General features: G+C 46.6%; 1 protein-coding gene across 1 annotated transcript; it reads right to left on the bottom strand.

Annotated features, from left to right (window-relative positions):
- Window positions 1-4,847: 4,847 nt before the first annotated feature.
- Window positions 4,848-8,941, bottom strand: LOC125526995. The gene is made up of 6 exons (XM_048691576.1): window positions 8,844-8,941; window positions 8,653-8,770; window positions 8,517-8,573; window positions 5,425-5,622; window positions 5,165-5,338; window positions 4,848-5,072 (listed from the first exon to the last, which is right to left on the bottom strand). Exons 1-6 carry the CDS (start codon window positions 8,939-8,941, stop codon window positions 4,848-4,850), a joined length of 870 nt encoding a protein of 289 aa, XP_048547533.1.
- Between the last annotated feature and the right edge of the window lie 3,848 nt (window positions 8,942-12,789).

Genomic DNA, 12,789 nt, shown 5'->3' with positions numbered 1-12,789 from the left:
AAGCAACAATGAACAAAGTTCCATAGCATATAGTCCCAGGACAAAGTTCCATAGCATACAAGATTGAATGGTGACTGTCACGTTTTGGCACAAGAACAAATAACGTGCTTGAAATCATCAATATGCCAAACAGACAAAAGAACCACCAACCATACTCGATCTCATACATTCGGAGAACCACCAAGGTTGTTGTCGCTTGGGCCTCGTGCATGTGAAGATCCATTAGTATTAGATCCATGGCCTGATTGACGAGGCATCGTCAAAGCGGGCATACCATTCTGGGTACAATAAGCCTGCAAATTATGTTTGAGTGAAGATTAAGTACTGGTGGTAGAAGAGTTCATGTATGTCTTTGGCAATTAAGGAACTAACCACAAACATTGCAAAGCATTGGCTAGTTTGTGCCAACACCGCCTACTGCACCGCCTGCTGCACCGCTTGCTGCGTCCTCTCATCAGCCAGTCGCCTCTCCTCCGCCCTCTCCTCCGCCGCCACTCGCCTCAACTCCGCCAGTCGGGCCTGCAAAATATGGCATGGCAATCGCATCTTCAATCCAACATTAAGAAAGAAACAAACATATATAGAAGGACTTGTATAGAATACCTCCATCTCAACCATAGATGGAGTCGAGCGTTTACATGTAGAAGATTTTGAGATACCTAACCGAGCTTTGTATTCAGGGAGAGAGATACGGGAGGAACTAGGGAACATGCCTCCTGCAATTGCTTCCTTGCCATGTTTCCTGCATTCTCCAGAGATCATGACCAACGCGTGGTCAAGAGGCTCTGTTGTCATATCATACTCGGGCCCTTTGTCAAGACCCCGATTCAAAGTCACACCGATCGACCATGTAACACATCATATCACTTTGCGGCCTCACGCACGGTATTCCCACGGGTGCCAACTTACCTGGCCCGGGACCGTTTGCGCCTTTTGGCTCACGTATATGATAGTGTCTCTAGCATCCATATGACAAAGAACCCGGGCCGACATGGCTAGTCGTGAACCCAAGGCGGCACTAACCCATGAGGACAGGCATACATGAATCACGTCGAGCATGTCGGTCATCAACGTATAAATCTGGGCTGTAGCACTGGGCTAACAGGACTCCGGTAACCCGGGCTGTAGCAGGCTAGGCAGGACTCCGGAAAACACCGCGTGACATTTCCTCGAAGGGAAAGACACAGGAACGAAGTGAATCACATGCCGGCCAGTCAAGTGTTCCGAGCAGTAGTGCTGGGCTAGCAGGACTCCGGTGAACCGGGCTGTAGCGGACTACTATCACTCAGAAGCACTAGACTACATTTCCCCATATGATAGGCTGCCAAGGATAAACAACTAGATAGTCGGATCCCACTCATACCAAGCATTTCAATCATACACACAATATGCCCGATATGAGTAAATACAACATGGCATCACAACAAAACTCTACAACTCAAGTACTTTATTTAGAAGGCTCCGAGGAGCCATACATAACATATCCATACAGGTAGGGGTCACATGACCCGACACTCAAGTCATACAAACATACAAGCACATGCGGAAGCAAACTAGTCTAAGTACAGACACTAGAAAGAAAGAAGGCTTGACAAAGCCTGTCTATCTACATCGGCCCTTCACAAGTCTTGGATCACCACCTGGGTGATAAGCCACTCGTCGACGTCGAGGTCTACATAGAACCATCAGAGGGGGCGGTGTTGTCATCTGAAAACATTAATTAAAGCAACATGAGTACAGAGGTACTCAGCAAGTCTTACAACATGATCCTACTATACATGCACATTCTCAAGAAGGTAGTGGAGTTATTGCAGCAAGCCAGCTTTGACTCTTGGCTAAGCTATCTTACGATAGACACAACTTGTAAATCATTTGTCGCACACGAGTCCACTATCACCAACACAATACTCCACTGTGGATCCTCTCTCGTCATCCTACGAGAGGGCCATCCGCGGTACTCACACTTATCTTGAGATTTTTAGTAGTATCCAATTACTTGTCTATGAACTGCATAGGTGACCAAGTAGTCCTTTACTGCGGACGCGGCTATTCGAATAGTTTTATACCCTGCAGGGGTGTACTTCTTCACACATGTTTCCACCACTTAGCGTCTGCACACGTCATGTGCTCGGCAGACTTCAAGCGAAAGCCGACGTGGGTGTAGACCACGACCTAACTAACCACACTAGTCTCTAGTCCAGGTTTATCGCCTATTCGGGTTCCATCCGCAAGGAGATCCGGCCCAGGTGTCCTCAACGGCCCCAAACGATGTGTGCAGGGTTCCCGAGACACCAAACGGGCGAATCGGTACACCGTGCCACGTGCCTACCACAACACAACCCACCCCTATGGTCAGCGCTGCGTGCGGCCCCCAGCAACTACAAACACCAGAAACTACTTGCAACTCCTGGACAGAGGACGAGAGGGGTCAGTAAGTCGAGCGGGGTCGTATTTCAGGGCCGAATGTGTGGTAGTAGCTGAATCTTAAATCACACACACAGATCTCAGTTCTTAGGGACGGCCTCAATGAAACAACCCACCATGTACTCCTACATGGGCTCTCATCGATTCCTTTACCAAATCGTATTCAACACTTCACTCTCGTTACCGACACAACCTTTCACTCCAGTTCATCATCCCGATGAGCCAGACCTGACACAACTCTAAGAATAAAAAGCATAGCATGGTAGGAAACACACATATGGCTCAATCAACTCCTACACATGCTAGTGGGTTCCATCTAGTTACTGTGGCAATGACAGGTCATGCAAAGGAAGTGGGGTCAACTACCGCAACACACAGCAGTTTAAATCGCGTTGTCTTAATGCAGTAAAAGAGAGCGGAAGCGAGAACATGGGTTTGTATCAGAATTATCAATGGGTTTCTTGCCTGACGGAGTGGTAGTGGGATACTGCCCTTCAGTTGGATACTCGTGAATATCCTCGGAGGCAGGACCTACCACAAGAACACATCGGAACACAATCAACACATGACGATATGCAACAATATGATGCATGCTATGACATGGCAATATGAATGTGTATTGGCCTAATGCAAGCTAAACAAAAAGGAATGTGCTTATTTGAACCAATGGTTCAAATGTTAGATCATTTAACATAGCCACATTAGTGCATCATCTTGTATTGCTTAAATAGCAAGGTTAACTTGTTCTGACATGCATGAAACCAGTACCAGTGGATAGATTGAATTTTTCTGATCAAATTTCATATATAAATCTTTGCAATTGGAGTTACAGATTAATTTCTATGAATTTTTGAAGTTTGAACTATTTCTGGAATTTCCTGTATAAGAATAATTCCAGTAATTTAATTACTGCGTCAGCATTACGTCAGAGTGACGTCAGGGTCAACGGGGTCGTCCAGGTCAAACTGACTAGTGGGTCCCGCGTGTCAGCGGTTAATTAAACTAATTAATTTTAGTTAAAACTAATTTGTTTTAGTTAGCAGAGGGGGGCCCCACTTGTCATTGACTCAGGGGAGTCAACCTGGGCCCACCCAGTCAAGGTCAACAGGTCAAACTCACCGGCGTTTAGCCGCCGGCGAGGCCAGACGCGGTGGTGGAAGTGCATTAGTGCATTTCGGCGACCAAATGGACGGCGGAGGTCATCTACGGGTAGCTGGGATCGAGCCGCAGCGTTTGGTGGTGGTGGTTGAGCTCGGGGTGGCCGGGAACATCGCCAGCGACGAGCTAGGCGGTCGCCGGAGTCGGGTGAGGACGGACCCGAGGCTGTAGGGCACGGCGAGGTGCGTGGAGTGTGGCGTTGGGCTCCTAGGGATGCGGCGAGGTTAGTGGACAACGTGGCATGGCCGGTGGTTGGCCGGAGACACGTCGGCGACGAGCTCCGCGGCGATGCGTGCGGGTGAGCTTCGTGTAGTAGCTACGGTGCACGAGAGGGCAAACGGAGAGGATGGGGAGGTAGCTGAGCTCACGGCGGTCACGTAGAGCCAGACGGCGCGGTCGGGGACGAGTTGATGCGGCGGCGACGTCGAAAGGGATCTCCAGCGGTGGTTGACGAAGGCGGGGTTGGTGAAGGTGTTGCAGAGCGTGTGAGCGCTCGGGGCTCGGCCTACGTAGTCGACGACGGCGGAGAGGATGGACACGGTGGTGCAGCACGGGGACGACGGAGGGCGCAGTTTCACGATGGCGCGGGCGCAGCAGCGTCGGCCATGGCGGAGGGAGAGCGAGGGAGAGGAACCAGGGGGAAGTGCGGTGTCTGCGGGGTCAGGGAGAGCGAGGGAGTTCGTCCCACGTCGACAGCTAGACGAGGGGAGCGGCGAGGCGGCGGGCAGCTGCGTGGCACGCATGCTATGCTCGCCGTCGAGCACCTGGCTGCCTGCCTGGCGGGGACGAAGCAGCTGGCTGGCATGGGCCAGCACAGCGCTGGGCCGCCAGGTGGGCCGGCTGATGGGCTGCGGCCAGGTTAGTTTCCCTTCCTTTAGTTTCTGTTTTCTTATTCTATTTTTTCTGTAACTTTAGGGCTTTATTAAAAATACTTAGTCACTTGCTAAAATCCTGAAAATAATTGTGGGCTCTGTTGGGATTAATCCTAACAGCCCTCACTTAAATCCAGAATTATTTGAACATTTAAAATATTTACTAGTATTTAAATGTCCAAAAGCAACATACATATGATTTAATTCAGTGACCTTTTGTTGACCTAGAAAATTGTGCACCAATTTTGCCAGAGGTTCCAACACAAGACAAAGAGGGTGAACATTTTAGAAGGGCATTTCAGGTTCATTGAAATTATTTTTAGTAAACCCTAGTTGATTTCAGAGGGGGTGTGCTGGGGGTTCTGCCTTCCCCATTTCAAGTTTTTGTTGAAATTAGACATGATGCAACACTCTAATGCATGGACTAGTTAGGATGTGACACCCTTTCAACTCTTTTGCCATCCCTTTAAATTTCTCCATCCGATCGTAGGCGGTCTTGCTGGAGTACGCGGACGCTGTGTCATTCTCATCGTAAGGCGTGGCTGTTCTGTACGGTGCCTTATGGGCCAAAGCATACGAGACGAAAAGGTTGGGCAGTGGAGCATTATGGTGAGACGCCTGCAACCAAAGCAACATGATTAAGATTTCATCACAAGGATTGGCAACATGTATGACAAGAAAAAGTTTATGAAGAACTCCATAAGATATACCCAACGTTCACCGAACTCCATAACGTTCAAGTTGCCTTGATGATGTGGTGGATCCAGCATTGCGGCTCGCCGATTTCTATAATCTTTGTTTTTCGCCCTGTACTCTTTGGAACACCAATAGTCCACGATCCGCTCCCAACACTCCCCCTTATCGACGCACCATCTCGGAGTAACCTAATTGATCAATTGCATCTCATATATGTCAAAAAGAAATTGAGTGCCAGCTTGTTGAGGAAATAACAAGCATGAATATGCTTTACCTCCATGTACTTGTCCTTCTCAAGACGGAGTCTCCTACCGGCTTTCTTATCAAGACTCTTATAGCCTTGAGTTGCCATATATTTGCGGACGGCTAAAGGGCGCGCCTCATGCATCAGATTATGCACAAGCTTCGGGCAATGTTTGTTGACAACTGCTCGTGCCTCCTCCAACTTTCCATCCTCGCATCTATAGAAATCCTGCAAATATAGAGAAAATTAGTTTGGTGCAGTAATTTTCAAACCTTTAAGTCTGAGGTTTCTTATAAAATCTAAATAAAGTAAAATCTGCTAGTAGTACGTGTACTGGTTATGGAAACTGAATTTGTTTGGTGCAGTGTAGTACGTGTACTGCTAACATATTAGCTATATGATCTAGTACATGTCAGGATGGATGTGATTTGTGCAGAATGCATCTGAAGGAAGATAGTGTCAACTGACGAAAAAACTACATGTCAAGCGATCAACATGTGGATTCAGGTTGCAGCGTCAGTGAGCTCCAAGCACTATGTACTCTGTACACAGCCATTCACCCAAGCACTCTGTACAGCCACAAATCGCAGAAATATTTTCAACCCAGCTTCAAGCGATCAACATATTTTCAACCCAGCTTTACTACACAAAAGTACTCTGTACAGCCACAAATCGCAGAAATTATATGCTGTGAAAAAAATTGTGCCCAGCCATTCACCCAAGCACTATGGCCCAGAGATGGGCTCCTTTAAACATTGTTGCTCAGAAATTTCATTCAATAAAGATGGTCAGATGCACATATTTCTTTGAATTGACAGGTCCAAAAATCAGGTATATATATATGCACCCAGGTTCTAGAAATATACTCTAGATACAAATAACACAATTAAGAAATACAGTACGCACTAGTTTTCCAACATAGGGAGCTCCAGTACTGAATATGTACTCTTTCTAGGAATTCATATATTAATAACTAGAGGTCGAACCAAGATTTACAGCAAAGTATCCATGTCACAGATTTTTATTCAAGTTAGATATCTGCAGGTTAATCAGCAGAGCTCAAAGAATGCCTCATGTGGTATACACACACATTTATAAATAAACTAGGCTGTCCATCCGTCCATGGTGGGCGCCTCCTCGCCTTTGTGGCTACAGGAATATTAAATCTAAGTTTTCTAGATAGTTTTGCTACTGCAACATTATAGTCTGCTAGCATTCTGTTAAGAAAAATAAAGTAAAATCTAAATCTAAGTTTTCTAGATAGTTTTGCTACTGCAGTATTATAGTCTGCTAGCATTCTGTTAAGAAAAATAAAGTAAAATCTAAATCTAAGTTTTCTAGATAGTTTTGCTACTGCAGTATTATAGTCTGCTAGCATTCTTTTAAGAAAAATAAAGTAAAATCTAAATCTATGTTTTCTAGATAGTTTTGCTACTGCAATATTATAGTCTGCTAGCATTCTGTTAAGAAAAATAAAGTAAAATCTAAATCTAAGTTTTCTCATGGGTGGAATATTTAATTCTCGAGTGCAGCATATATATCAACGACTAGAAGTTTTGCTACTACAAGACGGTGGAGATGCAGTGTGTGAAGGAAACTTAATGATTACCCAAAGTTCGGCAAAGACCCGCTTGGCTTTGTTGTGAAACTCGATGTTGTTGGCTACACCAAGATCCTCATAGGCTTTGTAGTGGTCCCAGGTACATGCTGGCTCCGGAACTTTGCCCACCCCAGGAAAAGTAACCATGCCAGGGTAATGCTCCTTAATGAGGCTCCGAAGGACGCCGTTCACGTGTCGGTACTTTCCCCTGCTAGCTCCAGCTTTCTTCCAACCGCTACATAATGAGAAGCCAAAGTTGTTAGCAATTGTTGCATACATTGAAGGTAGAAAATGGGAAGCCAAAGTTAGTTACATTTCTCCACATGGAGCAATACATGGCCTCTGCTCCACAGGAAGCCCTCGTTCCGGGAGCCTTGAGGAACCACGTAGGTACACGGACCGACCCTCCTCAACTTGGATGAAACCAGCATGCTCCTCGTTAGAGGTCGAGGCATCCTTGTCAGAGGTCGGGACCTCCTCGTCAGAGGCCTCCGACGACAACCGCTCTTCCTCCACCCTCTTAGACACGGGGGAGTGAGACACCGGCTCGTCCTCCACCCTCTCAGACACGGGGGAGTGAGACACCGGCTCGTCCTCCACCCTCTCAGACACCGGGGAGTGAGACACCGGCTCGTCCTCGAGCATTATACTTCAAATAGATAAGCATAAGTTCAAAAATATTACAAATTCAACATTACAACATGTTTGAGATCATCTGGGTCATGGTAAAGCAACTAGTACAAAATCAACATTACAGTTCAACACTACGACTAAAAATAGTCGGGATCATCTGGATCACAATCCGTCTCTTCTTCAAGGTCAGTTCTAGCCTCATCATCAGTATCATACGTGTCGTCAAGGATGTTGTCCTCATGTTGACCGTCATCGTCACCTTCACCGGCAATTCCTAGACGTAACCGTTCAAGCATTGAGAGGTCTTCCACGTTCGTAACCTCTTCTTCTTCCTCTTCGACTTCTTCTTCTTCACTGTCAATGTGTACTTCCATGCGTGGATGGATGTTGAGACGGCCTCTAGGCCCATGTTCTTCTTGGAAGAATTCTCCATCATATGTGTCAGGGTCGATGTGAGGTTCATAATCCTCTTCACTGGGGGAAGGATGTTTACCATGTGGCGGCACATCGTACACGACATCCCAACCCTTAAGGTACTTCTTTTGGCATGCGTACTTGAGATAAAAAACTTGTGTCGCCCCTGTTGAGCCACAATATAGACATCTTCACATTCTAATTTTCTGTCTTGTCGAATTTCGACTTGCCCAATATCATCCCTCCGCCTAACCTTCTCCGGATCAAACCAATGGCATTTGAAGACAACGACTTTCGGAGGATTTGCCCCAAAGTAATGCAGTTCGTATATTTCATCAAGTCTTCCATAATACTCAACTCCATTGCAAATAGCCGACACTCCCGTGTTCCTTGATTTTAGAACGTCCCGACGTTCCTCGTTCCCATGTGTGCGGAAGCGATACCCATTGATGTCGTATTTATCAAATGTACCGACCTTATAGTCAAACCCATTAGCAACTTGTTTCAACTCTTTGTCCAATATTGACGTACCCTACAAGTTTAAGAGGGAAGGATAGGTGTATTAGTCGCACGTAATACCAACTTCAAGTGTTCCAAGAAGTATACCTTACCTTTTCTCTGAACCAAGAAATGAAACCATAATTGCCGTCTCCTTCACCAGCAAGAAGCTCATACTCTTCGAGTGAATCACGTCCGACCCCTCCATTCGAGAATTGGGCAATGAATTCACTGCCCAATGAGAAATGAGCGGAGTTAAGAGAGAAACATGTGAGTAAATGTTACATAAGGTACCAACACTTACTCAATGTACGGCCGCACTTCTTGAAGGTTGGTGAGGATATACAACGTAAGCGTTTTCCACTCTTTCGGATCCAAATTCTTTGAACCAGAAGCACCCATAGGTCCGAGTTGCCCTTTGAAGAGGCTGTTGCTTGGATTCATGTTTAGGGTCGCCAGTATTGTATCGAGACTTTGCATTATGCAAGCTTGGAATATTGGCCGCATAGCGTGATGTCGTGAAGTTTGTAATCTCCTCCGCCAAGAATGCCTCGGCTATGGAGGCTTCAATTCTACATTTATTTCTACATTTAGCTCGAAGAGTCTTCTGCATTCTCTCAAGTCCATTGCACCAACGATTCTGCACAGGGCCACCCATTCTTGCCTCGGAAGGGAGGTGTAAAATCATATGTTCCATCGGATTAAAGGATCCTGGTGGAAAGATCTTCTCTAGCTTGCAGAGCAACTCGGGGGCCCGTTCTTCCATCTCATCTATCACAGTAGGAGATACTTCTTTAGCACAAACAATACGGAAGAAATAGCTAAGCTCTGCCAATACTTCCCAATCCTCCTCAGGGATATAGCCTCGAATCATCATCGGCATTAAACGCTCAAGCCATATGTGCCAATCATGACTCTTCATCCCGTTGAGCTTCAATTTATCAAGATTCACTGCCCTCATAAGGTTCGCTGCATACCCATCAGGGAACAACAAAGTTTTGAACCACACGAGTATCTCCTTCTTTTGTTCCCTAGTAAGAACAAACCTCGCCTTTGGCGTCCTCCAGTTTTTCTTGCTCTCGGGTTGTCGCAAGTTTTGTTCGGGTCTATGACATAGCTTGATTACATCAAGTCTAGCCTTAGTATTATCCTTCGTCTTCTCAGCAATGTTGAACAATGTGCCAAAAATGGCCTCGGCGATATTCTTTTCAGTGTGCATTACATCAATATTATGTGGAAGCTCGAGCTGGTGGAAGTAGGGGAGATCCCATAAGAATGGCTTATGAGTCCACGCGTGTTCTTCATTATATCCCAAGAAATACCTTGGACGTTTGGGATCAGGCTGGAGAGCATTTAGTTGATCACGAATTTGTTCACCCGTCATCTCAGGTGGTGCCGAGTGTTCAACGACTTCACCTTTCATGAAGTTCTTCTTGTCTTTTCTGAATGGATGGTCAAGACGCAAATGTTGTCTACGAAAATCGAAGCAAGAATACTTGCGACCATGCTGCAACCAACGACACTTCATGCTTGCCTTGCACCTTGGGCATGGGAACCTCCCATGCACAGACCACCCCATGAAAAGTGAATACGCTGGTAAGTCATGAAGTGAGTACTGGTACCAAACATGCATTGTGAAGTTCTTTTTGCTAGCAACGTCGTATGTCCGTATCCCGTTCACCCAAGCTTCTTTCAACTCATCTATCAGTGGTTGCATGTACACACTTATATTCTTCCCTGGATACTTGGGTCCTGGAATTATCAACGACAGGAACATGTGCTTGCGTTGCATTATGGCGCCGGGGGGGAGGTTGAGGTGAACAACAAACACGGGCCAACAACTATATGTCTTTGACACCATACCAAACGGATTGAACCCATCGAGTCCGATGGCAACTCGTGCATTCTTTGCCTCTTTTGCTTTCTCATGATGTATTCGATCGAAACTCTTCCAAGCTTGGGCACAAGACGGATGTATCAGCATCGGTCTCCCATGATCATCTTTGTCGTGTCTTATCCCATATTTGTGCTATATCATCTGTTTGGCTGTATCTTCGTTCAAGTAAAGGCGTTGAATTCTTGGCAAGATTGGAAAATATCGAAGAACATTTGCGGGGACTTTGCTTTGCTTCTTCGTACCATCACTGAGGTCTCTCTCGACATACCTAGAGGCTTTGCACTTGGCGCAATACTTGTCATCGGCATACTCTTTCGTAAATAAGACACATCCGTTTGCACAAGCATGTATCTGCTCATAGGGCATCTTAAGTGCATGAAGGATTTTCTTCGCTTCATACCAACTTTTAGCCAGTTTGTGACCTTCGGGGAGAGAGCGACCCCAAGATGACACCATCAAATTAAAGCAATCTCTGCTCATGTTGAACTGGGTCTTTATAGACATTGCTTGTGCAATGGCATCCAGCTGACATTGGTTTGTGTGGTCGTGAAGAGGTTGTTGTGAGGAATTTAGAATTTCTAAGAAGGCCCTCGCAGACTCCTCCGGTTCTTCCTCTGATCCCTCTTCACGTGCATCGTTGAAGTCAGCTACGATGTCAACTATCCCTGTACCATTGTTGTCGGTTCGCCAACGCACCACCTCCTCTCTGCTACGTTCAGGCTCGCCATGAAGGGTCCACCGGGTATACCCACGCTTAAACCCATGCTTCTGCAGGTGCACACACATCGTCTTCTTCGACTGTTCTATGCCGTTGCGACACTTCAAGCAGGGGCACCAACTTTTTCTTTGGCCTCTAGCAAATGCTGCCTCCACAAATTCGTTGGTCTTCTTCACCCATTCAGTGGTCATGCCAGCCTAACTAGGGTTTCCAGTGTACATCCACTCACGATCATCCATACTGGTACTTGCACTAACAGTGGGGGCACCAAATTCATATTCATCAAGATATGTATAATGTAATTAAGACTAGATACACACCTAATTACCATTGTCATATTATTTACGCCATGGTTTTAATTTTTTACCATACAAAAGGGAAACGGTGCATTCATGGATTGAATCCTATCTCTAATAGGTAAAGATGGGTCCTAATCCCACCCGAGTACGTGTAGATTGGGTTCGTTTCCCGTGCTCTACTCCGGTCCTCGGCAAAATTTCGGCAGCACCTCCCCGCTGTTCTCCAGATACACGTCTCGACAACAAGCCGAGAGAATGTGCACCCGGAGAACAACAAGGTGGCGCTGACGAAATTTTGCCGAGGACCGAAGTAGAGCACGGGAAACGAAACCCAATCTACACGTACTCGGGCTGTCCATGGATAACAGGGACAATTCGAAAAGACGACGGTTATAAATATGCAAAGACATGCATATTTATAGATGCCACCCTTTCGAACGGGAGACGCCTAGGTTACGAGACTTGACATGAAAATAAAACCTAGTGGCATCGGCACGACGACCGGAACGAAGCAAATATGGGAGGGGGAGGAGATGACAGTCAAGCTCACCCCGAGACCGTAGAGGCGGTAGTCGAACAACGATGGCAATGGCAACGGGACGGACAATGCTCCTCGAGGTGAAGAGAAAATCCCTGCACATGAAAAGCACCGGCACAACCAACATAAGCACTCGTGAAACAATCTGATAAAAACATTATCAACATCATCTCACAGTTGACAACTATATATATGTGTAGCAAGACTAGACTCTCTGGCTTGTCTTCTCCAATCTAAGCATGTTGCAAAAAACTGAGCATTTAATTTCCTACGAGCATTAATCAAAAGTTGAAATTTTGCCTTACAGAACAACCATCAGCAAATAATCCATACATCCATCAGCAAATCTTCCATACATCCATCAGCAAATCAGCATGGACAAGCACAAGGCTGCCTTATACTAAAAAATTTAGGCAGAAGAAAATGGAAAGGGATACATCCATCAGCCAATCATCCATACATCCATCTACGCATCCATCCTTGCATACATCTATAAATCCATCCACATATGCTGCAATCCATACATCTATCCATCTAAAAGAATATGAACAGAGATGGGAGCGGTGCTCACCGTGGGGTGGGGCAGAGGGGGAGGTGGTGCCCCCTTTGGTGGTGACCAGCGGCGGCGGATGCGTAGGAGGGAGCCGGCGGCGGTGCTGCCCACGGGAGCCGTACCGCTAGGGCAGGGGAGGACGGCCCGGTGGCGGTCGCGCCATTGGAGGAGGACGGGTGGGGGGCGCAGTGGACAAGGGTCTCGACGGCGGCGCGGTGGAGGCGGGGACCAGCTGCGGCGGCGCG

The sequence above is a fragment of the Triticum urartu genome, unplaced genomic scaffold, assembly GCF_003073215.2.
Source record: "Triticum urartu cultivar G1812 unplaced genomic scaffold, Tu2.1 TuUngrouped_contig_2506, whole genome shotgun sequence".
Taxonomy (NCBI): Eukaryota; Viridiplantae; Streptophyta; class Magnoliopsida; order Poales; family Poaceae; genus Triticum; species Triticum urartu.
The sequence above is the reverse complement of the archived record's forward strand: the minus strand, read 5'-3'. Positions and strand labels throughout refer to the sequence as shown.